The sequence below is a fragment of the Heliangelus exortis genome, chromosome 21, assembly GCF_036169615.1.
Source record: "Heliangelus exortis chromosome 21, bHelExo1.hap1, whole genome shotgun sequence".
NCBI classification, from domain to species: Eukaryota; Metazoa; Chordata; class Aves; order Apodiformes; family Trochilidae; genus Heliangelus; species Heliangelus exortis.
This window is the reverse complement of record NC_092442.1, coordinates 3,848,842-3,874,587: the sequence shown is the minus strand read 5'-3', so window position 1 is coordinate 3,874,587 and position 25,746 is coordinate 3,848,842. Positions and strand designations below refer to the sequence as shown.

At 48.4% G+C, this 25,746-nt stretch overlaps 1 protein-coding gene across 6 annotated transcripts in view; it reads right to left on the bottom strand.

Moving 5' to 3' along the window:
• Window positions 1-4,367: 4,367 nt before the first annotated feature.
• The window catches only part of CAMKK1 (calcium/calmodulin dependent protein kinase kinase 1), a 79,282-nt gene continuing 57,903 nt past the window's right edge, over window positions 4,368-25,746 (bottom strand). For 4 of the 6 annotated variants that reach the window (XM_071764937.1, XM_071764935.1, XM_071764936.1 and 1 more), the window contains 8 exons: window positions 20,997-21,196; window positions 20,268-20,321; window positions 19,149-19,222; window positions 15,049-15,136; window positions 14,346-14,474; window positions 13,273-13,376; window positions 8,265-8,312; window positions 4,368-5,894 (listed from right to left, as the gene is read on the bottom strand). In XM_071764937.1, coding sequence (XP_071621038.1) covers window positions 5,822-5,894; window positions 8,265-8,312; window positions 13,273-13,376; window positions 14,346-14,474; window positions 15,049-15,136; window positions 19,149-19,222; window positions 20,268-20,321; window positions 20,997-21,196 — 770 coding nt within the window. In that variant the 3' untranslated portion in view covers window positions 4,368-5,821. Of the gene's footprint in view, window positions 5,895-8,264; window positions 8,403-13,272; window positions 13,377-14,345; window positions 14,475-15,048; window positions 15,137-19,148; window positions 19,223-20,267; window positions 20,322-20,996; window positions 21,197-25,746 lie in introns of those variants that run through there. The other 2 variants (XM_071764939.1, XM_071764940.1) reach the window with 2 other exon arrangements.

Genomic DNA, 25,746 nt, shown 5'->3' with positions numbered 1-25,746 from the left:
GGGAGGTTACCATATGCCTCCTCATTAACAAGCTTTAATTACAGGCAGGAAACTCCTCTGGCAGCCACGCTCTTTAATTGCTTCACCCCAAGCTGGCAGCGGGTCAGCTCCCTCCCTTGTAGGAATCAGCGAATTGTGGAATTATGGAAAAAAAATTCTACAGTCACCTCGTGCAAGTGCAAGCCCGGCACTGCCCTGGATCCCAGCGATCCCAGCGCTGCTGTCCCCATCCCAACACCGGCAGGGTCCAACACCGAGGGAGGAAGGAGAGGAGATGCTCACACTGCACCATCCCGTTGAAATGACAAAAAAAAAACCAAACCCCAAAACAACCCCCAAACTACTCGTTACACCAAATTCTTTTATTTCACAGTGGTTTTGGTAAAACACCCCAGGACTCGGTGCACCCCAGGGGGTTCTCTGTCCATGTAACTGTCTGGACATGGTGTGTGTGAGCACAGCCCTGAGTGGGAGAGGAGAGGAGAGGAGAGGAGAGGAGAGGAGAGGAGAGGAGAGGAGAGGAGAGGAGAGGAGAGGAGAGGAGAGGAGAGGAGAGGAGAGGAGAGGAGAGAGGGAAGGGAAGGGAAGGGAAGGGAAGGGAAGGGAAGGGAAGGGAAGGGAAGGGAAGGGAAGGGAAGGGAAGGGAAGGGAAGGGAAGGGAAGGGAAGGGAAGGGAAGGGAAGGGAAGGGAAGGGAAGGGAAGGGAAGGGAGAGAAGAAGAAAAGAGGAGAAGAAAAGAGGAGAAGAAAAGAGGAGGAGAAGAAAAGGAGGAGAAAAAAAGGAGGGAAGAGAGGAGAGAAGAGAAAGAAGAGAAAGAAGAGAAAGAAGAGAAAGAAGAGAAAGAAGAGAAAGAAGAGAAAGAAGAGAAAGAAGAGAAAGAAGAGAAAAGAGAAAGAAGAGAAAGAAGAGAAAAGAGAAAGAAGAGAAAGAAGAGAAAGAAGAGAAAGAAGAGAAAGAAGAGAAAGAAGAGAAAGAAGAAGTTACCTCTGGCCCAGGGCAGCCTCTTTTCCAAAGCCAATTGCACATTTCTTTGGAAGCAGAGACAATGAAGGCAAAACACCTTCCCAGGGCACATCTCAGCAAGCTGCTGGGACAGCTGGGGATGCTGCAGCAAAGCACAACGGGTCCTTGAGCTTCTTCACCCAGGGAAAAGCCCGACAGGGAAAGGGATAGAAGGAGTTCCCAGAGCTCCAGCTTACCGGGAGCACAGAGAGGGCTTGGGCAGCAGGGAGCAGACGAGAGCCAGCAGCCAAGAGCTGCATCAGGAACTGCACTCAACGCCCAGCATCACGGCTCTGGACTTTATTGCCATTTTCTTTTCGGTTCTAGAGTACAAAAAGCATGCAAAAAATAGCTTCTCTATTCATGGTACATATTTACAGTGTAACGGCCAGGGGGCTGTTACAGCACTGAGTGCATATACATCATGCTTGTGTTCTAGCAGAGTACATACAGAGTCATTTACTGAACATGGAGTGGAACAGGAGACACCAACACTGACAGAACAGGCCCAGAAACCAGGAGCAGCAGCGAAATTACAGCACAGAGGATCCAAACAATATCCTCAAAGAAAAGTTACAATCTATTTTAGCTTGAATTTACACTTTTTTTTTTTTTTTTTTTTTTTTTTTTTGGAACGCTTTTACTGATGGCTTGTGGTTACTGCCTGAGGGGCCACTAGCAGCATCTCTGAGAAGAAATGGCTTTTCTTCAGGAAGGGAAGGCAAAAAGGCAGCAGGTACCTCTCCAGCTCCTTCCCTGCTCCCGTGGGAGGCTGCGTCCAGAATAACAGAGTTGTGGGAAAACTCATTCAGCTTGGGAGGGACCTGATCAGAGCAAGGGCTTCCTCTGGGCCTGAAAAGAAATCCCCCTGCCCACTGTAAATGTGCCCTGGTACAGTGGGAAAGTTTGGTGCCCAAACTAAGTTGTATATCCCCACCAAAAAACCCCAAAAAAAACCCTTATCTGCTCTGCAGTATTCCTGTTGGACACCTGAGAGGCTCAGGCTCTGAGCAGGACCCCAGCACTGCAGCACAACCCTTCCTTTGGAAATGTTTTTACATTTCTTGAGATCCCCATCCCCTCTGGGCAGGAAGGAACCTGCCCTTCCCATCAGCCACGTCCCACATAACGGGGAGATGGCTCCTCCTGAAGGAGAATCTCTCCTTGGAGCAGAATGATCAACACCCCAAGACAGAGAGAGCAAAGCAGCTCCTCCAGCCACACCCCAACAGAAATGGAGAGAAGAAACCTCCAGCCCCTGCCTCAGTGCTGCTGACAGCTTCAGGGCAAGGAGCTGTGCTGAAGGAACAGCAAAATCCTTCTGCCAGCTCCCCCTCCTGTGAGTCTGGCAATAAATAAGGAATTAAAATCCATCCTGGGAGTCATTTCACTGAGCTGCAATTTTTTTGGTGTGTGGAGCAGCTCTGCTGTCCCCTTGCCAGGCTCCCTTCAGCTGGGGCTGAACACAGCATCACCTTTCCCACCCCAGCTCCCCCACCTGCCCTGTTTTATTCCTCAGGAATATTTTTTCCAGGGTATCAAATGCTCCCAAGCCCCCCAGACAGCAGAGCATGGGCTGTCCCACCAGACTCCAGGGAGCTGGGGGGTATTTGGCAGCTTTTTCCTTGTCTTTAGGGCCAAATTCTGGTGTGTAGCAGGGGACAAGACCAGCTGGAGGGGACAGGCACCCACAGGATGGGGCACAGTGGCAGGAGGGTGCTGGGCTCACCCCAAACTTCCCAGGGGTCCTCTCCTGGTGTCTCACAGGGGATGTGCAAGGCAGAAATACCTGAACACACATTTTCCACCTCCTCGACCCACAGCAGCTGCACCTGCAAACCCACACCTGACCTGCACTGCTCCTTGGCACAAGTTTCCAGGCTTTGAAACTCAAAAGCTTTCTCTAGTCTGCAGGATGCAAATGTGAAGCACCATCCCCACAAGGGATGTTGGCCCCAGACTGGACATGAACAAAAGACACAGCTGATGCCACTGTGAATCAGAGAGTCACAGATGGTTTGGGAGCCTTAAAAACCATCTATTTATAACCCCCTGCCATGGGCAGGGACACCTCCCACCAGCCCAGGTTGCTCCAAGCCCCATCCAACCTGGCCTGGAACACTTCCAGGGATGGGGCAGCCACAGTTTCCCTGGGCAACCTGGGCCAGGGGCTCAGCACCATCTCACTGAAGCCCAAGAAAGGCCAAGTGTGACTTATCCACCTGTGAAATGATGAGAAAGATGACAGAGACTCGTGTGGCACTTGATCTTTCAGCAAACCCAGACTTTTCCTGCAGAGCTCTCTGCTCAAGGCACCACACAAAGAACCCATCCCAGCCAGTCCCATCTGTGCTGGTGCAAGGGATTTGATTTCTCTTGCAAGCCCAGGCTACACCACAACTGCCCACACTGTGATTCCTCACAGGTAACTCATAGAATCGTGGAATTGCTCAGGAATTCTGAGCTGGAAAGATCAAGATCATCAAGTCCAGCTTTCTCCTAACCCTATGACCCTATTCCTGATGACCCACCACTAAACCATAGACTAAACCATGTCCCCAAGCACCACAGCCAGGTGATTTTTAAACACATTCAGGGATGGAGACTCAACCACTTCCCTGGGGAGCCTATTCCAGTGCTTAACAACCCTTTCTGCAGAGAACTTTCTCCTGAAATCCAACCTGAATTTCCCCTGATGCAACTTGAAGCCATTTCCCTTTGTCCTGTCATCTCTCACTCACTGGGAATCTCATGGATCCTTCACTGGGAAGCACAGCCCAACATCCAGAGCTCACCCCCTCTGCAGACACCTTTTCCCCTGGCCAGTTCCTCCCATCTCCCTTTTCACCAGGTGCTTAAGTCTCCATCTGAGGGTCCAAGCCCATCCCAAGGTCCATCCCAAGCCCATGGGATGCACCAGGGATGATGCTGAGCACACAAGGGGTGCAGGCAGAGAGGCAACCACAGGCAGGATTTACCAGCAAGCAACACAAAGCAGAGGCCCAGAGCATTCTTTCCAGGACAGAATTCCTTTGCTTGCTTTAAAAACTAAAAACCTCCTTCCTAAAATAAGCTCAGTGCAATCCTTTTCCCCAGTATTTACAGGTGAGCCACGGGGCAGAGCCCAGGCTGGTGGCTGCTCCTGGGCATCCCAGCAAGGAAAAAGGGGAAGGGGAGCAGAAGGCACCAGCAGCAAAGCCATTAGGAAAACCTTGGGAACCACTGAAAATATAAAAGCCATCACCAGCAAGCAGAATGGGAAGAGCAGTCACTGCCAACAGCCCTCCTGTATGCATCTGGCACAAAAAATTAGGGGACAAAGTCCCAAGCCCTCAGGATTAACCTAAAAAAAGACAGTAAGATGGTTATGTAGGAACCAAATCTAATCATGTCCTTTATTTAAGAACTATAAAATCAGAACCCAACCCCACTGGCTTCCCAGGGAGATGTTCAGACCCCATAAAGCTCCAGGGAAAATATTGACATATTTTGATGGATTGATGTCACTGTTTTGTTTTTTTTTTTTCTCTCTGAGTGCAAGAGTGAAATTCCTGATTACACACACAGTCCATGTAGTTGGCAGCCTCCAAAATAGCTGCATTTGCCCTTTTAAGTGCAATCTCTCACCTGTTGTCAATCTGTAGAGATGAAGCTTCTAATCCCAAGTTTAGAAGCAATCTATGGATAAAATAGCAGCATCAGCACGTGCATAAAAATTACAGTCTTAAAATAAACTTTAAAATTAAAGCCTTAAAAAACCCACAAGAGATCAAGTTTTGATCTCATTTGTGTTGTGTAGCTTTCCTTAGTCTGAAAACCCTCCACCAACATTTGCCATCCTAGGGAGCTCACCCAGTTTGGGTCATTTATCAGGAAATTAAAGTTTAATAGCATCAGGTACATAATTTTAAAGGAGCTGAGAGGTGAGTAAGGGAAAAGAAATGATCCTTAAGTAAAATAAACCCAAACTCTGATATTTCTTTTCAGCTTAGAGAACAACAGAGTGGATGGAGCTGCCTTTCCATGATGCACTCAGCATCTCCCACTGCTCCAGATGTCTAAGAGCTCCAGAGGCTGAGTGCACATGCCAGGGAAAATCATTTAGTTCTGTTTGATGACACTGCCCTGACTGAAGCCATCAATGCTGACAGGATTTACACTGTGCAAAACTGAAGGATTAAAAAAAAAAAAATGGGAAAAAAAAGAAAGGAAGGATGGCAAAGAGAGTGACAGTGTTGATTCCAAAAGGAAGATCTCATCCTCATTCAACAGAAATTCTGCCCTCAGCTCCAACAGGAGCAGGACTGTGTCCTGGTGCACAGAAGTGCTTTACCCGTGGATTAAATAAAACAGTTGCCTTCTTACAGAAAACCTGGCTCTGATGTCACTTTTTTTCCCCCCGATGCTTGAAATAGAGAAAGCAAAAAAGCAAGGGACCAAGGCTCTGGGGTGAACGACCCACGAGACAAGGTTTGGTTTGCTGTGTTATGAATCCAACTCCATTCATTGTCATTCAGTGACAAAGCCCAGATGTGAAGCACAAGTGGAGAGCAAGGCACACGTGGAGGAGCCCCTGGACACTGTCCCTGAGGAACACAGCTGCCCAAGGCCTTCCTCTTCTCCTTATTGCTGCTCTGTTCCTCCTCCTTTCTGCTTTTCTGGGTCGATCCGTTGTGATTTTGTGATTTTTTTGGTTTGGTTTGGTTTTTCCTTTGCAGGCCCCAGCCTTGGCAATGAGGGCAGATGTGTGGCAGACAACACCATGATGGGTACAACAGCAGCAGCACAGGAGGGAGCAGCCTGCACCACCCAGCTGGCTTCAGGATGTGGCTTCATCTTCACACACGTCGGGCAGATCTGGGTCCCTGGCTCCTTCTCTGCTCCCTTGTTTTCTGCAGGAACAGAAAAGATCTCATAGGCTCGTAGCAGTGCAAGGAAGAAAGCCAAGGGTGGGGTTTTTCCAACAGGCAACAACACCAATATTAAGAGGTAAGAGCAAAGAGCCTGGGCTGGTGTCACCTAAAGAGCTCAGCAGCATCCCGGTGCTTGGTGCCCCTGCCTCAAGAACTGAGCTTGGCACAGCCCTGCTCCTGCCTGCAGCATCACGAGGAGGGATCTGGTTCCTGGAGAAAATCTTGCAGCCCAACAGCAATGTTTCTGAATTACCTAGATTGTATTTGGAGAGTTCTGGTTTCCTTTTTTGAAATTTGATTGTTCTTTTTTTAAAAAAAAAAAAGAATCAAGAGTGATGGCTTGATAACTGTTTCTCCAAAGCCCCTCTGCCAAATGCTTCTACCAGAACGCAGATTTCCCTCCACAAGAGGTGTTTAAATCCAGTTTCTGTGAGTTTGGTTTCCCAAACTGAGAGCAGCAGTCCTTAAAACACAGGCAAGGTGTCCATTTGTAACTTAGGCTGACTCAGAATGGACCAGAGAAAGCTGTCACTGGTTCTGACTGAACAGAACCAACATGACACCCCCAGGTGCCATCCACAACACCCCACAGCAGATGATTTACACCTAAAACACCTCTTGCTCCACCATGGAAGATCCCCATGGCATAAAGGAGGAGATGCCACCACCCCAAGCATCTCCTGCATCTCCCAGGGTGTTTGTCCTGGCTCACACCAGCCCAGCCCTAGCAGAACCAGGCTGCAGAGATTGGCAGTGGAGGCTCTGGAGCACACAGGGGTTGGGAAATGTGGAGTTATTTGGGCTCTGGGGTTGTTGGCTGGCTGGGAACACCACTGAAAGCACACCTAGGTCTATCCCAATTTTTGAAGGAAGCAGAACTCATCAAAAATAACTTTTCCTTCTCCCTCTGCTCCAGCAAAACCTTGAAATGACCCTGAGCCTGGAGCATGAACCACTGCTGAGGAACAGCCCCATCTCCAGTGCCTCTCATCACCCTCTTTAAATGATTTCTCAGCCCGAGGGGAACAGAGGCTCCTTCCCCCAGCACAGCTCCTGCCCTGCCTGCTCCCTGCCCAAGCAGCCTCTGCCTCTCCAAACACTTTGCTCCAGGGTGCAGCAACACCACCCTGACCTGAGAGCCCTGCACAGATGTGCTGAACAGCTGCATTTGGGTTGCACAGCTGGCAGCTCAGCCCAAGGCATCCTGTGCTGTTGCCAGGCCTGAAGCTGGACATAAATCCCCATTAAATAACTCTTTTTAAGAAACAGGAGTGTGTTTCTGCTACCTTCTTTTCACCCCCAGGCAAATGAAGCCTGACCCATGAAATTAGCCAAGCAACCCCTGACTCTGAACACCCCCAGCAGCTGCAGGAAGATCCCAGCCACTGAGTATTCACACACAGAAGGCTTTGTGCCCAGGCAGGAATGAGCCTTACAGCAATTCCCAAAAAAAGACAGGACAGGGATGGGGTGGAACAACCTACAAAGAGCTGAATCACAGCCCATCCACACACACACACTCCTGGGAACTGCTTCCTTCCTCCTCCCAGTCCCCATTTAATCCCAATCCTCATCCTCATTTAATACCTAATGCCCTCATCTAGGCTGGTGATGTCCCCTTCCTCTCTGCTGAGGACAGGGGGAAACTTTGGGGGCACCATGACCCAGGCTGTCACTCCTGAAACAGAAAATGGGGCTGTTCCTCAAGAGAAAGTTCTCAGTGAAAAATGAGAAGTGAAGTAGGCAGTGAGTGGCAGCAGCTGCCACCAGCAGTGCCACCTCAGTCCCCATCCTCCCCTGCCTGCCTTCTCCTGACTATTTTTGGAGAATTTCTGCAAGTCCTTCATCACAGCAGCATCCTGGCTCTGGCTCCTGTTTGCCTCAGAGGGGTAAATCAGCCCAGCTGGAGTCTCCAGGGTGGTGGGACTGCTCCCAAAGGGATTTAGAGGGGTGCAGTTATTTCCCAGCCTCTCACCCCAGACCAGATCCCCCCAGGCTGGGGTGGATGCCAAAATTCAGCCCTAGCCTCTCCCAAATTCTCCAGCCCTTCCTCTGGGAACAGGGGGCTGAGTAGCACTTCCTACTAAAACCCACCTAGCTTTATTTATTTTTTTTTTCTTCACCCCTCCCTCCTCAAAGCAAGCTGAAATGTCAAAGAACCACAAATGATGCTAATAAAAAAAAAAACCTATGTAAACATTAGTGTCAGACAGATAATTAGTGCAGTAAAATTGCTCCTAGAGGAAGGAAGGATGGAGCCAAACGTTTGCACTACCACACAAATCACAGGGGCTGAGGAGGGGACACGTGTTGCTACAGCACCCAGGGGGAACACAAACACCAAATTACCTTAAAGATGGATGCAAATACACAGATGAGTTTAAGAGGAGTCTGTCCCTGAGAGCAAAACAGTGAAACAAAGGAAGAAAGTGATAATGAAGATGGTGGCAGCAGGTAAAGGAGCTTCTCTATCTGTACCTTGCAAGCCTTTGAGCAGAGTGAGACAGAGGATGGAGCAGAGGTTTATTTGCAGCCCAAAGGACATCTGGAGCTGGGCACCAGTAGCACTGGTACAACCAGTTCCAGTCCCTGCTGCTGCTGAAAGCTCCAGATGGTTTCCTGCAGGCTGCTGATGTCCAGCTCTGCTTTCCTGGGCCATCCACCTCTGGGATTTTTGGGAGTTCTCATGGTCCCAGCATCAGCACCAGGTGCAATGGGACCTGGAGTGGTTGAGCTTGGGCAGAGCCCCAGGAACATGGGGCCACTCCCTGGAGGCTCCAGCTTATGGGGAAAACTGATCCAGCTTTTGTCCTGACAGCAGCTACATGTTCCCTACCCAGGATCCTCCTGAGGGACAGCCAGTGAGCCAGGGAGCATCTTCAGTGGAAACACCTGGAAAATTTCAACCCAGGCTGCAGCACTCCCTTGCCAAAGGTGATGCTGTAACCCCAGGGGCAGCTCTGCTGCCTGTTTTTGAGTAGCTCCACGGTGCTGAGCCCTGGAACTGTCTCAGCACAAACTCCCCAGGAGGAAAGCACCTCTGGGCTGCCTTGGGAAAAGCTGTTTCTGCTTGGAGACTGCTTGGTCAGCCACTTTTTTACCTCCCTCTCCCCATCACCCTCTCCCACCCGTGGACAGTATGGCCCTAAGGGCAGTGCCAGCTCCTCTGCTCTCTTTTTGGGAAGGCTGGGAACAGGGCAGGCTTTCTGAACACAGCCTGCTCCTCCCCTACAGGAGCTGACAGCCACATTTCATCAATAGGAACAGCAGCCATAATGGGCAAGTAAATTGGGTCTGTCAAAACACAGCAATTAATTTGATAGGTAGTAGTTGCAATAAATGAGACTAATAAAATGTGAAGCCAGTGCTGACTCAATTAGGAGAAATCTGGAGCAGGAAGAAGAAATGCAGGAAACCCTGCTAGCAGAAACCCAGAACTTAGCTATGTACACTAAAAAGTTGGGATAAAACCCCCTCACTCTGCAACTGGAAAAGTGAAGGGTTGGTTTGTAGCCACCTTGAAGCTGCAGGATCTGCAAAGCTCTGAGAATCACTGGGAGAGCCTGCAGGAAAAGCAGGATTTGGTGCCACCCAGCACTGGGTGCCTTGCAGCCCAGGGGGTAAAGGGCCCTGGTGTGGAGGAGCAGCCACTGGGAACCAGGAACTCCTCAATGGGATCATCTTCATTTTAATTCCCTTCTACCTGGGGAATGTGCCTGCCAAGGTAAGAGCTGCCTTGCTGCCTTTTTCACTTGTCAGGGCTCTTCATCACATCAACAAGTAGCCCCCAGGAGAGAAAATGCTTCTTCCAGGTCTAAGGAGGACTAAAAGAGCCCTCTGTCCTCCCAGTGCTGGTTTAACCAGTATTTCAAACCACTGGTGTCTCCAGGGTGTCCTCTAAAGGAAGAAAAGGTGGCAAACATGAAAGACCTCCTGAAAGAGCAACCCAAGCTTCTTCCAAGAACAGAGCCCAGCACACTGTGTGTAGGTAATGCAGGGAGAAATTAAAAACAAAAGGAAAAAAACCTAACCCTAAACACTAAAAAAACCCCCAAAAAACGCCCTAAACCTAACCTAATCCCCCTCCCCCCCCCCCCCCAAAAAAAAACCAAAAAACCCCCAAACAAAACAAACCAACAAAAATATTAAAAAAGATTCAACCACACGATCCAGTTTCCTCCTCTCCAAATCCCAAAGAGTGAGCTTAAAGGACAGATCCATTTTAAGAGCCATCAGTTAGGCATCAAATACCAGAAAGCAGACTCAGCTGCCAGAGGATTTCCTGCAAAATATATTCTCAGTCTGGGCACAGATGTAAGGTGCTTGAAGCAGCAGTGAGTGGGGCTCTGGCAATTTCACATGGCAGCCTAATTAAATCAACTGAATGTGGAACTGAAGTTTTCTAATTGCTTTTTTTTTTTTTTTTTTTTTTTTTTTCAGAGAAACACAATGAGTTTTTTTCCACCTATAAGCAGGAGATGCAGTTTCACAAAAGCTGATTTCTCTCTCCCACTGCTACTGGGGAGGAGCAGCTCCTTACAGCTTGTTTTACTCTCAGCTATTTGTGGGTAACCACATGGCAGTGATTGCTGTGGGTGCTGCCCCTCTGGCAAATCCAACTTTTGGGGTCCCTTCTCCATCCAGAGGGGTGGAAATGGTGCCTGACATGCAGGAACCCTGCAGGGCTTTTATGCTACCACAGTATCTGTTCCTGCAAAGTCCTAGGAATTTATAGGCATCCAGACTCACTCAAAACTTATTTCCAGTGCTACTCACAACATTTGCACTGATGTTGTGCTTTATGTGTGTATTAAGGGTGGTTTTACTAGAGAACAGCTCAGAGCTGGAGGATCTTCCTGTCTCTATTTGCTCCTCTGGAAATAACACTGAAATCAAGAGATAACTCACTGCACAATGACCATTCCCATCTAGACTTGGTTCCTTTTAGATTTAACAATACTTGGTTCCTTTTAGATTTAACAAATCTATTTAAATTTAAAGCAATTGTACTAAGAGTCAAGAAATACAACATTTTCCAAAGTCTGAAATAATAAACCACATTCCTTAAGAGAAGCATCACTGCTGTAACATTTCATATCTAACACTATTTGGTGAAGATTCAGGCAATGTCTGTCCCCTAAACCAAAGGGGTTTGAGATGAGGGTTCTCAAAGCTCCAGCTGTCCATGAATTAATTTAGGATAAAGTCAATTATTACTGGCAAAAACTGGCAATGATGACATGAGACTGAGAAATGAAGCACAGGACTTAGTGCAGTGAAGAACTGGTACATTTAAAGACCATTTTTTTCTTTTTTTGGGGGGGGAAGGGACATTTCTAAGCACTTACTCTGCTGGGCAGAAATCAGCCTACATGGCTGCAGCTCCATCCCTGCCCTGACCTTTTGTGATAAACCAAGAGCACAGGAAACAGCAACACAACAGTGGAAATTCCACATGGATTAAAAAAAAAAAATCTGTCAGTACAGTCCCATACCAGGAGCCTGAATGCAAACATGAAGGCTGAAATGAGACAGAAGAAGGTGCTGGGTTTGTATAAGCTGAAAAGAATTTGATGAGTTACTTTAGAATGGTGACAAATGGAAGTGGAGGCTTAGAGCTCATCTTGAAGTCCTAAAACAATTTAAAAAGAGATTAGAGATTGATAATCTGGCTAATCAGGAGCTTCACAGCTACATTAGATCAAATGAACTTTACTTATTTTTAACAGATAATAAATCTCCCAGCTCCAGGCAGGAACCAGTCACAGCATCAAGGGTCAAGAAGTTCTCCCAGCAGCTCTTTGGTTGGTGGCATGGGCTTTAAACCATCTCAAATGAGGGGGGAAGGAAACAAAGCCTTTTTGGAAAGAGGCTCAGGGTACTGGAAGAAGAGACCACCTCAAAATATCAGTTCAGACAGGGTTTGAAAAGATGAAATTTTGCCTTGCTTTGAATTAGCTGTCCTGGGCAGCATCCAACACATTGCTCTTCAAAACTTTCCCCATCTCTGAGCAATGCAATGACCAAGACTGATTGTACAGACCCAGGCAGGGGTGTGCAGCAAACCAGCAATCACTCATTTGGAAGGCAATGAGCCAAAGGCAACTGATTAGGACAAATCCCTTGTGCAAAGCTGGCAAAGGAGCTCTGCTGCCAGACTCTCCTCCTCTGTCCCCTCAGCAGCACTTGGGATGAGTTGGTGGCTCCTACTGATTGGTCCTGGACTCAAAGGCAAAGCCTCCACTGAAGTCTCCAAATCACAACTGGGTCCTAAAGCATCATCATCCTTAATTGAGCTGAGCCCTTAAATCCCCACTCATCCATGAGAGAGAGACAGACTCCTCTAGGTGCATTTTTGAAGGTGCAGTGAGACTCTCAGCACACCCTCACAGGAGTCTGCTTGGCATGACACTGGGATTTTGGGTGGAAAAGGATCCTTTTGGGACAACACAGCTTTGTTGTGAGTTGGTTGTTTCAGGTTCTGTGGGGTGAGAACATGATAATAGTTGTCCCAGGTCAGGCTAAAGGGTCCAGCTGTTCCCTGCTGGACTGGTGGCCCAGAATCCTGGCTCCCAAATGGAGCAAGTAATAAAAATTAAGGGAGACTGAGCAAGTGAAGGACAGAGGAATCCTTCCCCCACCCCTGTACATTCAGACCATTGTGTTTAAAAATTGTTGATGAATCTAATAGTCATTAATTTATCTATTCCCTTTTTATTGCCAATAGAGCAATTTATAGCCAGCTTCCAAAATATCCCATTGCAATGGGTTCTATTTCATAACCAGTGTGAACAAACACTGGGTGTTTTCTGGAATGAGCAAGCACTGCTGAGGTGTCCTCCACCACCTGCCCATGTGTCTCCATGTCTGGGCTCCAGACAAAGCTCATCAGCTCACTTGGAATTCATAAACCATGCAAACTACTCATCTGGCACCTTTTCTGCTGCCCATCATGGGACAGTGGGGAGGGAAGAATTAGACCCCCTAATATATATCTACACGAGACTCTAATTATTCTTATTTTAGTCACCAATGCCTGATGGATCTTTGATCACATCATGTTATAAACTAACAGGATAAAAACCAGACCCAAGTTTAGCACCTTACATGTGTTTAGGCCAAACCCATCTTCCAGTAATAACTGCATCTGTAAAAAGAGCTTTTAGGCTGCTTTGCTGCATTGTATTTTAATCCTAGGGGACTCGAGGTAGTTTTTACCTTCAATGTTTGACATAGAAGGGAGTTTTGTCCTTCAGGACTAGAGGAAAGCTCTGCAAACTGGTTCCTTCATCCTCCTCACCCCCCTTTCCTCTGCACATGCAGCAGGGAGGAGCCAGGCCAGGCTGCACATACATACATCAGTAAGTTCCCAGGAGCAGACATGGATCTCTCCTCACGCCTCGTCTGGACCTCGAAGGGATTTCCGAAGGAACGTTTCCTTAGCATGGCCTTCACCAGGATCTTGGGAGAGAAAGAGGAGTGACTGACTCCAGGCAGCTAATTCCAAGGACTAACAACAGCTTCTGGAGTTATTCAGCAGATGTGGAGCAGCATTGCAGCTGCAGCATGAACGAGGGAACCTGCAGAACCCCTCTTCGGCTTTCAGTCCCTTGGGCTCTGGGCTCAGCCCCCTGGGGACACCCCACTGCTGGCAAGAGGTGCAGCAGATGCTGCTGAGTACTGCCTGCTGCTCAGGGTGCTCCAAATCCACGAGGAGAAGGCACCAAAGCTCCCCTGGGCCGTGCTCTCAATGAGCCACCAACACCTGCAGAGTGCTGCTGGCTCCTGCAGGGTCAGAGGCAAAGGTCCTGCTATCAAAGGAGGATTTTTCACTCCTCCAGCTGGCTGCTGGGCCAAGTGTCTGTTAATATCACAAGAGCTGTGAAAACATTGTGCACAGCACCTCAGTCATCTCCCTAAGTCACATGCATCATAGTAATTGCCCATAGCAGACCTTCAGCTGGCTCCACACCAACTCCTGACAGGGCCTCCAACATCCACTTGTGGTCCCCCCAAAGCTGGCAGGCAGGTGCCAGCTATGTACCCTCTGGCTGATGTCCTCTCCCTGCTCCTCTGGCCAGGTCACTTCCAGGTTTGGTGACTTCATTCTGAGGATCTAAATGAGGTGCCTTGCAACCCATGAAACAAAACATGCTTGGGATGATTCTGGTTTTTTGGATGTCTAATGCCAGACACTTTGGGGGTGGGACTCTACAGCTCTTAAGAAAGCAGCCAGGCAGATGTACACACGTGGTCAGGCTGCTGCTGTACTCAGAGACACAAAAAAAGTTCACACTGGGTTGAAAAGCCAAGCTCCTCATCCCAGGAGCCCACAGGTACCCTCTCCAAACCTCCTGCACAAGCTGCAAGCTTCAGCAAAGTACCCTGCTCTGCACCCACGCAGAGGATGTGGCTGTGGTTGATACATACCACAGCTGGCAAGCTTGGAATCATCTTCACTGAGTTCTTCACCTCCTCCTCTGTCACCTCCACCACAGTACAGTGCTCTTCCTCCAGTGGCAGTGGCTCCTCACCACCCTTGGTTAACCACGGATGCACCTGTGGGGAGAGGAACAGAGACAGCTGTGGAAATCTTAAGACCTTCCAGCAGGTCTGAGACCTCAGTGAGGGCTGACAGGAGGACAAAAACAGCCCATGCAAACCCAGAATGAAGCCAAACCCACAAAGCATTGTGCCCTGCCAGTCCTGGTTGTTGTCTTTGTTAATAACCATCCACTGAGTCAAGCTGACAGAGACAAATGTGCTGCCTGGAGGCCACTGCCCATGCAAGGACCAGAGATGGAACACAGCACACATCCAGGCCCTGTAACACAGGCTCTGCAGTTTGTAGTCCCCATGGCAGTGTTGATTCTCCTGGGGATTCACTAAGGATCAGCCAGCTTTTGAGTAATTTCAATAAGCAAACAAGAAAGCTTTTGTCAATATTCCCCAAGCGAGCAGCAGTGACAGAGCTGTTCCACCCTGCAAAATGAGCACTCTCCCTTTCCAAGGCAGCATGCCAGAGAAAGCACCCAAAACAAACACCAAGAACAGCTCTGCCTCATTAGAAGGTCCCAAAGGAACAACAAAATCAGCTTGGGACAAAAGAATATGACATCAATGTCCAATTTACCTTGATTTCAGGGACTGTTATCCTCGTTTCTGGATTTTTATCGAGCATGCGTAGGATCAGATCCTTGAGCTCTTCACTTATCTGTCCTCTGAGTGAAAAAAAAAAGAGCATTTTTACAGTTAACAGGGGAATTGCACAGTCCTCACTGGGGTTACTTGTTGGAGATTCTTCTCCACTGAGAAGATATTTTCTCTGCAAACCTCAGCTTGTGACAAGAAGGTTCCTTCTCAGGCATAAGGGGTTTGGTAACCGTGTTCTGCCCACTCACCCAGCCACACCCTCTCAAAAGGCAGCACAAGGGATCAGGCAAGGGGTCTAAGGACTTTTTTTAAAATCAGCACATCCTGGGGGAATTTCAGAGGATATATTTTGGGACAACAAGGTGTTATTGAGGGCAGAACTGGAGCTGGGCTCTGTGGTACATGAAGGGCACAACTTCCCATGCAGAATCTGCATCCCAGGTGACCAGGTGCTGGCAGAGACCCAGAGATCCATCTGGGATTCAAGATTCCAGCTAAGCCTGAGTGTTGAGTTAACTGGACTGCTGCCACAAAGCATTGATGGCAGCCAGTTTGGGAACTTGGGGTTTCCCACCTGCTGGGGGAACAAAAGGAGAAAATGAACAGACATTACTAAAAGAGAATTCATCTGCCTGAACCCAGAAACCACCTTATTCACCTTGAGTCCTGCAGTTTGTCCCTCTAAGTCCAAAGGCTTCACTGATTCCTGCTGCCAAGGATGCTGGCAACATTTTTAAAACACACTTGGTCTGTGTGATCAAAGGGCTACTGAAATAAAATGCCAGAATGGTATCAGGGAGCCAAGGGTCTGGACCACAAAGGACTTTTGAGGAGCTGAGTTGCTGCACAGAGCTTGGGATCTGGCAGCAGAAAAACCTCACTGCCCAGCAGGGTTGGATTTCAGACTGAAAAGACTGCTGAGGACCAAGTGCTGTGCCCATCTCAGCCCCACTGCAAGCAGAGGAGGGAACAAAATGCCCTAAACTTAAATGGAGACCACATCACTGTGAGGGATGTTCCAGTCTGATGGAAAGAATGATTTATGACTGTTTTATGAGGACTTTGGCTTGGGGGATCTTTAACAACCAACCACAAGGAACCACTGCTCCTTCAGTTCAGTGTCTGAACACTGCCAGAGTTGTGCCAAGGGCCTGCAGGGCACAGGCAGTGAGACCCAGAGCAGGGGAAGGGCAGGATGGGTCCTCAGAGCCCTCCAATTTCCTAGGCTGTGCTGTGGGTGACAAATGAGGTGGGAATGAGAAGAAGAGAACTGGTTCCAGTGAGAGGAACAGTGCTGGGGAGTGACAGTGCATTTAGCAGGTCAGAGTAACCAGGCTCCTACAGGGAGGACCACACTGAGGTGCAGGTGAGATGGTTTTTAAAATACTTACATCAGATCTGTGCCAAACTGGCAATGGCTTTATTTAGAGTACAAGAAATAGAATATATAAACACATTTCTGGGCACCAGATTGGTTTCTATGCAACACAGAATTCATGTCAGAAGGACAAGCCCTGTAAATAGGATCACTAAGTGTCAGGTGAGTTATGGTCCAGGACCAGATGGCATCACCCTGTCTGCTTTTCCTTCATTCTGCCAGGGTGCATGCTGTACCCAGTGGCAATTTTCATCAGAAAAGCCTTCACTCTCTGGAATTCCTCCCAGTCACAGTCCTCTGACAGCTCTGAGGGAAATGCCAAGCATCACAGAGCTCAGCACTCACTGGGGAGGGGGCTGCCAGCACCACAGATCATTTTACTGCAAGGCAGAGAACATTGTCCTGGACTCCAGCTCTTCACCAGGAGGGACTACCCAGAGCTTCTGGCTCTTAATACCTGTCTGGACAAACTTCTCCAGCTTGCTTTTTAGTCATGCCAGGATCACCAGGGGGGAGGTAAACCCATTTACCTTGTGTCAAGCTGACATGAAGGAGAACTCCAGGGCAATAAATATTTACCCCAGTGTCTCTAAGGGACAATGCTGCTGGCACAGTCAGCTCCATCTCTGTCCTAAAGGTTGTCAGGAAACAGGCAATGAGTTTCCATGGGCTGTCTGCAAACACCAATGTGTCTTCTGTAGCCATGGTGAAATACATTGAAACCAAAATATTCCTGACTCTAGTGAGGTGCTAATTCTGTGGGAGGTCAGGGTGGATCCAGTCCAGTGGATTCCAGCTTTATGTGCATCCCTGTTGCTGCCTTTATCTAGCAAATAAATGAAGTTTAGACAGCTGCCAGCCCCCAGTAATCCTCTGCTCCTCCAGCAACCTAAAGAGGGGTGCAGCTTTTTTTAGACTTGGGAGAACAGGTCACTGAGAAATCCAAATAAATCTCACAGCCCAATTAATGCTGAAGGAAGTGTCTGAATGAGGGAGAGGTTCTCAGCACAGCCCAGTTAGCCCATTAAACATTAATACCTCACTGCAGAGACAGATGGGAACAGTCACTTGTGAGCTGACTGCTAACCCAAATACATGAAGGCTGAGAGAAGGTGGGAGCTTTGCCAGGACCCAAGCAAGCAGAGAGAAGGCTGCCAGGGAAACATAAACAATATTTTATTTTAGATTATATTTTATATTTATATTCTATATATTACATATTTTATGGTTACAATTTATTTTTTTATATTTATATTTTATTTTAAAATATAAGTTTCCTTTTTGCTTTCCTCTTTCATTTCCTTTTTCCTTTCCTTTCCCCTTTCCTTTTCTTTCTCTTTTCCTTTCCTTTCTCTTCCCTTTCCTTTCACTTCCCCTTTCCCTTCCCTTTCCTTTCCCTTCCCTTTTCCTTCATTTTCCTTCCCTTTCCTTTTCCTTCCATTTTCCTTCCCTTTCCTTTCCCCTTTCCTTTCCTTTCCTTTCCTTTCCCTTTTCCTTTTCTTTCCTTTCCTTTCCATTTTCCTTCCCTTTCCTTTCCCCTTTCCTTTCCTTTCCTTTCCTTTCCTTTCCCTTTTCCTTTTCTTTCCTTTCCTTTCCCTTTTCCTTTTCTTTCCTTTCCCTTTCCTTTCCTTTCCTTTCACTTTCCCTTCCCTTCCCATATTTTTTTCTGCACTGCTGTCAAGACAAAGTCCTGCCCTGACTGCAAACAGTGGGAACACAGCAATTGGGCACAACCACCCTTGGTGTTCAGAGCTCCTGAAGCCTGATAAGCTGGAAACCCACCCCAGGGACACTGGGCTGGCTTCCAGAATGGTTCCAGAACCCCAACTGTCCCAAACAGGCACCCTGGGTACCCCCTGCTTTCTGCAGTCCCAGTCTGGGACTGCCCAGGCATAGGCTCAGCTCTCCCCTGTAGGTATCTAAAAATTCACATCTCACCAAAAATTCATGGACTAAGTGGTGGATATATGGATGTTATCACAAGCTGCCTGACAGCAGCCCTCCCTCCCTAATAATAGATGGGCCTTTCATTAGAGTTTTAATTTCTTCATGCTTAAGTCAAGTAATTTTCTCTCTCTGTTTTTGTTAGATGAGTAATTGGGTCAAGAAGGCCAAAAATTCTTTGCCTGACTACTGTGCTGACTTGGAAAAGAAAATAATCCAGCTTGGGCTACTTCATCTGGTAGCAACAAGGGGAAACAAATTAATCATCCACAGAAAGTCCCGAAAATGAAGGAGAAGCAAAGGAATGGCCAAGAGATGAAGGGCAGGGCAGGGTGGTTGGGTGGCAGACACTGAGTGTTATCATCTCCTTCCAGACCCACCTGCAAAGACCTCAGTGCCTCCACACTGAACTTCTCCCTGCTCAGGCAGCAAGTGGGAGAAACCAACCCCCAACCAAGCCTTGATTCCAGCACCTCCAGGGGCAGAACTCCCTGGATCCATCCTGAAGCCCCTCCACTTCCAAAGATTTTAAGACTTGTCTTTTAGCCCCTCTCCCTCATGGACACAGGAGCAGCAGAGGCAGCTGTAACTCTTCAACATCATCTGCACAAAACCCATGTGAAGGACCCAGGAGAGGGCAAAGCCCCTTCCCTGCCCATGGCTGTCCCTCTGAGGTGACTTTCCAGCATTTATCCTGCACAGTGAGCAAGGCTAAAAACTGAACCTTATTGTACAGTAGCTGGGTAAAGTTTACTTACTCTTCTGGGAACTCTACAGGCTTGTTCTTGATCCTGTTATGAAGGCCCAGAATATATTCATCTATAAAAGGGCACTGTAAAACAAACAGATTTTCCACTTGTCAGAGATCCTGGCATGGATTAGGTATTTGTCATTCATGTAGCACAAGCCTGGTCTGTTTGCACTGTCTCAATTTTACACAGAGATGGAAATAAAACAAACCTCTCACACACAATAAATTGATTTGTTCCTTATTAAAAGATAAATGCAGAAGAACAGCAGAGGGACCTAGGGAATAAATAACTGGATTGGGATACCCTCCTGTACCATTATACCAGGGACAACTCATTTGCCTTTTCTCTGCTCTACTTTTTCTACCTGGAAATTATGGATATCACCTGGCTTATATCACTGCTTTGAGGGCTCTCTGTGAGAAGCATCATTTGGAGCTAAGCATTACTCTTAAAACACTGGGGTTTCCACTGGAAAAATCAGATATCTGGATTCAAAGCATATCTTTGTCCAGCAAAACTTCATATATTTAATTTAAACCTAGATTCTGGCTCTTCCCATCTGGCAGGGCAGGCAGGTGGTGAACTGAGCTGCAGTGAACTCTGCAAGGGATGCAGGAGCAGTTCAGTCCCAGGCCCTGGGAACACCTGCACCAAACCTGAAGGAGCAGGTACCCTTGTTTTAGTGGGCTGTGGGCTGCTGGCAGGCTCTGGCCAAATGGTGACATGTAAAACAGGTATAAAATGTACAATATTTACTGTACAGGGTCAAGTGGAACAGTCAGATATATTCTCCTTTCCTCCAAGGGCAGGGACTTGGGATCAAAACTGTGCCACTCACTCCCCATGCTGCTTCATGGCTGATCCTCTTGACAAACCATTGCTGGTGCTCCTGATGCTGCTTTGGGGTTGTAGCACAAACAAATGCCCTGAGTACAGACAGAAACCTTCCTTTCCACAGGTTACTGCAGCAGCCCCTTCCCCAGCTGCAGGGTGATGTGGGAAAACAGGAGCTTGCAGGGGTAGGTCTTGGTTGCTGCTATTTGCCTTTATTTGGAAAGGAATGAGGCAAAAGGCAGGCAGGCAGAGAGTCCCAGGCAGGGCTCCAGCCTCTGAAGGGCAGCTTACCTTCCCATACACAAAGCAGTACAGGGTGATTCCCATGGCCCACACATCAAGTGCCTGAAAGAAAGGAAGTGCAGGCAGTGAGAGGCAACATCTGATCAGGATGGATCTGAACAAGCTGGATGTTCCCACTGATTCACAGAACATTATTTATATGCATTTGATTTTTTTTCTATTTTCCTATGCAGAGTCTCTCTGAAATTTGGCTCCTAAAGGCATCTGTAGCCTGGCAGGGGAATGAGGACTGTGCTGGGCCAGGTGCTGCCTCTCTTGTCCCTGCTGTGGGACAAGCACAGTGACCACCAAGCAGCCCCTGCTTCATACCAGAGGTGACAGCACTCAAGGCTGAACCACAAAAAACTTCTCCCAGGCACAAAAACCCCATTCAATCCCATCCCCATGTCTGCATTAGTGCTCAGCACCACCTCTCACTTTCAGGGAATCAAGATATGACCCTGATGCCCAGCAGCCTCCAGTGCCTCCTGATTATTTCAGAAGGGAAACCAGAGTTTCCTCCTTTCCCTTTGGGTGGGAAAAGGGCTCTAAGCATGGCTTAGATCTGGGCAGGGATCCCCAGCAAGGTCTGTGTGCTTGTTGCAGGGAACAACCAGTGTGAGTTTGGCCTGGACTGAACACAGAATCAGAGCTTTTACTTAATAACCTTCCCCCCCAAGTCTGCACCACAATCCCTGGGTGGGCAACATGCAAAGGACAGAAGAGTGCAAGCCCTACCTTCCCACTGAAGCTTTTGCCAGTGTCTGAAATGGCCTCTGGTGCCATGAAAGCTGGTGTCCCTGCTGTGCTGGAAAGCTGGGCATCATTTCCTTCAAACTGATTGCTGACTCCAAAATCAGCTATTTTAACATGTCCATCATCTCCTAAGAGTAAGTTGGAAGGTTTGATGTCCCGGTGAATGATCTTCTGGTAGTGCACTAAAAAGAAACCAAAATCAGGAGCACTGTCTGTCACAGCAGCAAAAACACTCAGAAAACCTGTCCAAGAGGATAAAAACAAAGATCCAAGCTCAGACACAGCACTAAAAGCTGTTGCTGGGCACACAGGACAATGTGGGAGAAGTGCCATTTGCTACAGCCATTATTTTCAGTGCACAGGAGTACAGGACTCAGCCACATCTGTCACCAGGAATTATGCAAAAGAAGGGACATGAACCCAGGAACAGCCCAACCAGCAGGACCAGGCAGAGCTGTGAAAGAAGGACACTACTCAAATCTTGCAGATTTGCTTGGCCTCATCAGACCAGCTGATGGCTTGAGCAACTTGCCTGTCTTAAAGGTTTATGGGATCCTTTCCTGCTTTACAGGAAAGCCATGAAAGCAACCAGCCCCACAGAGCATCACTGCTTGTGCTTTAGGACCAAGCCAGAACAAACTCCCCATAACCCTTCTGCTCTTTTCAAGCCAACCTGCCAGCAGGATGTGTCTGTGGAGGGGAAGTCAGACTCTGCAGAGAGACTTCTTCTGCAAGGACCTCTCCTTAGTTGGGAGCACTGCCAGGGGATGGATGCTGTCCTTGGCTCATCTGGAGACCCAGCAGATAAAAACCTGCTGGAGAGCACTGGTGCTTCCATCTTCTTCCAGATGTGCAGCAAGGGCATGGCCATGCTGTGATGTGAGCCAGTTAATGCTGCAACAGCCCAGCTAGAGAGTCAGGATAAACACTGAAAACCCTGCAACAGCAGTAATTAGGAGGAGACATCTGCTCTACAGCAAAGCTGGTGGCAAGCTGACATTTCATTATGGTAATACAGGGAGAGGACAAAAAAAAAAAAAAAAAAAAAGTGGTGGTGGGGAAATGATGAGCTGCCTTTTATTCAGGTGTCTGGTATCCTGTCTGTTACCACCAGGCTAAAATTGCCAAATGCCTCTAAAAAAAAAATAAAATAAAGTACAGCCACAAATATACGTGGGCCACACAAATACATCCTTGGAGTTAAGTCTGTGAAAACTGAAGGAGTTGCATTAGGTGCTTCAGGCTTTTTGTTCTTTCTTCCATGCAGGAAAGACTAAAAAACCCCAACTAGTTCCCATATCAAATAACTGTTTATCTTGTAAAATACATTCCCTGCCTTTGTGCAATCTCATAAAAGTAGAGGAAAAAGGTGGGCCATTTGCCAGATGCTCTGTGTTTGTGCAGTGCCCACCAAGGTCTGGTACCCAGCAGGTTCAGATGCTGCTGGCTGGTGGGAAAAGGACAAATAAACTCATCCTTTGCAAAAAATAAATAAATAAAAAAAAATCAATGCCATCAAACGTGAGGGTCAATAAACATTTGTGTCTCCCAGAGCAGAAAATCCACGTGGCTGACAGGAGCATTAGGGACAGTGAGAGGAGAAAAGCAGCACAAGTGCCTGGGGGGCAGAGGAGCACAGGATGTGCTCTCAGAAGTGTCCCCTGACACATCCCAGGGCTCTGCAGTGCTGTGTCAGCCAGGAGCTTCTGCAAACCTGGCCCAGGGTTTAATAAAAACCAAACTGGGATGAGGAGGAGATGGGCCCAGGGGGATGTGGCCAGGTCAGGAGTGGTGGTGCTGGGAGCAGTGTCCAACCCCTACCTTGTGCTGCTGCTCTGCCACACTCTCTGGGTGACAGTAACGAAAGTTTTGTGCCAGCTGGCTCAAAGGACTTCTGCTATCTGCAAATCCTCTCCCCTGTTTTGCTGTCATGTGCAGAAGCCACAGCCATGAAGGGGAAAGGACTGGGACAGGGACTGTGTGCCAAGCACCAGTGGAAAAAAAAAATGAGGCTCCACCACAGCTACAAAAAGTTTCAGAGCAAGAGCTCACATCTGCTGAAAAATGACTTGGTGTGGAGCTGCTAACCTGATGAAAGCAACCTGGAATCCCTTTTCTGCTTGGAGGAAACACAATGTTTGAAGTCCCACTCTCCTAGCTGCTGCTGCTGTGTCCTGCCCTGCACAGCTGTCCAACCCAGGCTTCAAACCTTACTGATGGATCCTCTCCCCTGCCCAGTGCAATCCAGGGCTGCAGAAAGAACAGTAAAAATGTAAAATTAACAGTAAAATTCCTCCCAAATCGTTCCCAAGTAGGCAACAGAAGAAGACTGACTGGGTTTGAGAGCTGCAGAAGGGAAGCAGGACTGTTCCTCTGCAGGACACCAGCACCACCAAGTGCAGTAAATGCCACCAAGCAGGGTGCCCCCAGGAGGGGCTCAGCTGAGAGACCCCCAGGAGGGTCTCAGCCCCTTAGGGAGGTTTGTGGTGGGATGGAGATCCTGGAGCATTTTGGCTGTAAACTGTGCCAAACTGTGCAGGTCAGAGATCCTGCAGCACTCGTGTCAAAAAGCAGCATCCAGGCAGGGTTGAATCCTCCCAGGCTGTGGTACTGGGATGGAGCTGGAGGAAGGGGCTGGGTTTGGGGTGAATCTCTGCTGCTGAACTGGCTGGGTCCTGAGAGTGCACAGAGCACACAGCCCTGCCTGGGCTCACTGGAGATCTCCTGCCCCTTGGCTGGGGCTTCCTGCTCCATCACTGCTCCTTAGCAAAGCCCTGCTGGGCACATCACTCCCTGCTGTTCAGTCCCTTGGCTGCCCCTGGTGGGACAAGGCAGCTCCTGTGGCAGCATGCAACTGGTTTTACAAATGCTCCTCATTTCCAGACACTGCAGGCTGCTCAGAGACTGAACAGGATTTCCTTTACATTCAGAAGCACACGTCTGGGAACTGTCTGCCTGGATTAACAGCCAGTGAAGACCAAGAGGGAACAGAGACAGAAGTGCTAGAAATGCTCCTTGATCCTTTTAAAAAAAATGTGCCTTTCACTGCATTGCTTTCTGAAAACTGTAAAGGTCCAGCAGATTAATACTAACTCACTAAAAGCTCATTTCAAAATTATGCACGTAAAAGTTTGCACTGCCCTGCCACATCCTGCTATTAACTGAGGCTGGTGCTGAATTACACTTGATTAAAACCAGAATCCCATTCCCATTCAAAGGCAGAAGCAATCCATATGGTGCCACTGCAGAGCCCACTTAGTATGACTCTCACATCACCTCTGTAGCAAAGAAATGATTTAACACCCTCCCAAGGAAGCTGCTGCATCACCACCCAAGAGCTTTGAAGAGAAGGCTGCTCTCTGAAGCCAGGCTCTGTGCTTGTCCACAATGCTCCAAGGAGGAGCAGGAGGCCATGGATGCTGGGCAAGGAGCACACCTCCCCTCCCCTGCTCAGCTCCCCTGTGGTGGCTGGGGTGAGGATCCCAGCTCTGATTTTCTCAGCTCTGTTGACTTTTTTGCCACTCTTGCTGCTTCCATCAGCCTCCACCACTTGACTAAGCTGCTTCCAAAGGGGAATCCCCACACCCAGCACTGCCAAGCCCTTTGGAAGGGAGCAGCTTCCCCCTGGGCTCCATCTTCAGCACCTCAGTGACTACTGTGCTTCAGGGAAAAGGGAAAGGCACGGGATGCTCCTACTGGGAAGCAACAGGGAAGAGGAAGGAGAGGCAGCCTTGGCTAAGGCTCACCTCCAGCCAGGTGGGCACACCAGGTATCACCAGTCAGAGAGGACACAGGGGGGTTCCTGCCTTGTGCCACCATTCAAGGGACCAAAATGGGGAGCAGGGTGTTGCCAAAACAACCTGCACAGTCTGTGCCATGGGCAGCTTCAGTCCCTAGGAACAATCACTTGTGAACAGCATCAAACACCACCAAATCCCAAAGAGTCTGATCTTACAGACTCCAGCACCTCTCTCTAAACTGCTCTGCCTGCTAATTGCTCTCACTCTTCCACCCCAAGTCCCCATCCATCAATATCAGCAACACTTGCAGCTACGTGAAAGGTTTGGAGGGTTTTTTCAAAATAATCTAAACAGAGCTTTGTCTGCATGGGATAAAACACAACCCAGTCCCTCTCCTTTTGAGGGTGCCATTTATAACACTCAGCTCCTCCAGCTGAGAGCCCTCACCTCAACATGCTCCACTCTGAGGAGCTCTGATCTTAAGGCAGGAGCACAGAGGGAGCAGGTCCCCATTTCCTGCACAGGAATGGGGCACAGATGGATCTAGCAGCTTACTGGGAACCATGGTGCAAGCTGCACCTCCATCCCAGACTTGTGTCCCAGTTCTGCTGGGCCACACCAACACAAAGTGTGAGGAACTCACCTCTGCCATGAGCCAAACAAGATCAAACCCATCTACACCCCTAAGCAGGAGGTAGGAGACATGGCAAATTTACACAGATTTTAAAAGAGATTGGACAAATGAATGGAACCATAGCAGAGGCCATGAAGACACAACCTGTGGCTGGGGAAATGCCTGGGTCACCAAGCTCAGGGTGCTGCCTGTGGCACCCTAAGCTGACCCATCCACCTCCCAGCTTTGGGAATAACTCCTGACTCCTTTGGCAACTGCCCATGTCTGCTTCTGCTGAGGATCCCTGTTTGCCTTACCAGGAGGAAGGCTGAAGCTTAAATAACCCCAGACAAGCACTGGAAGGAAGCCACAGGTGGAA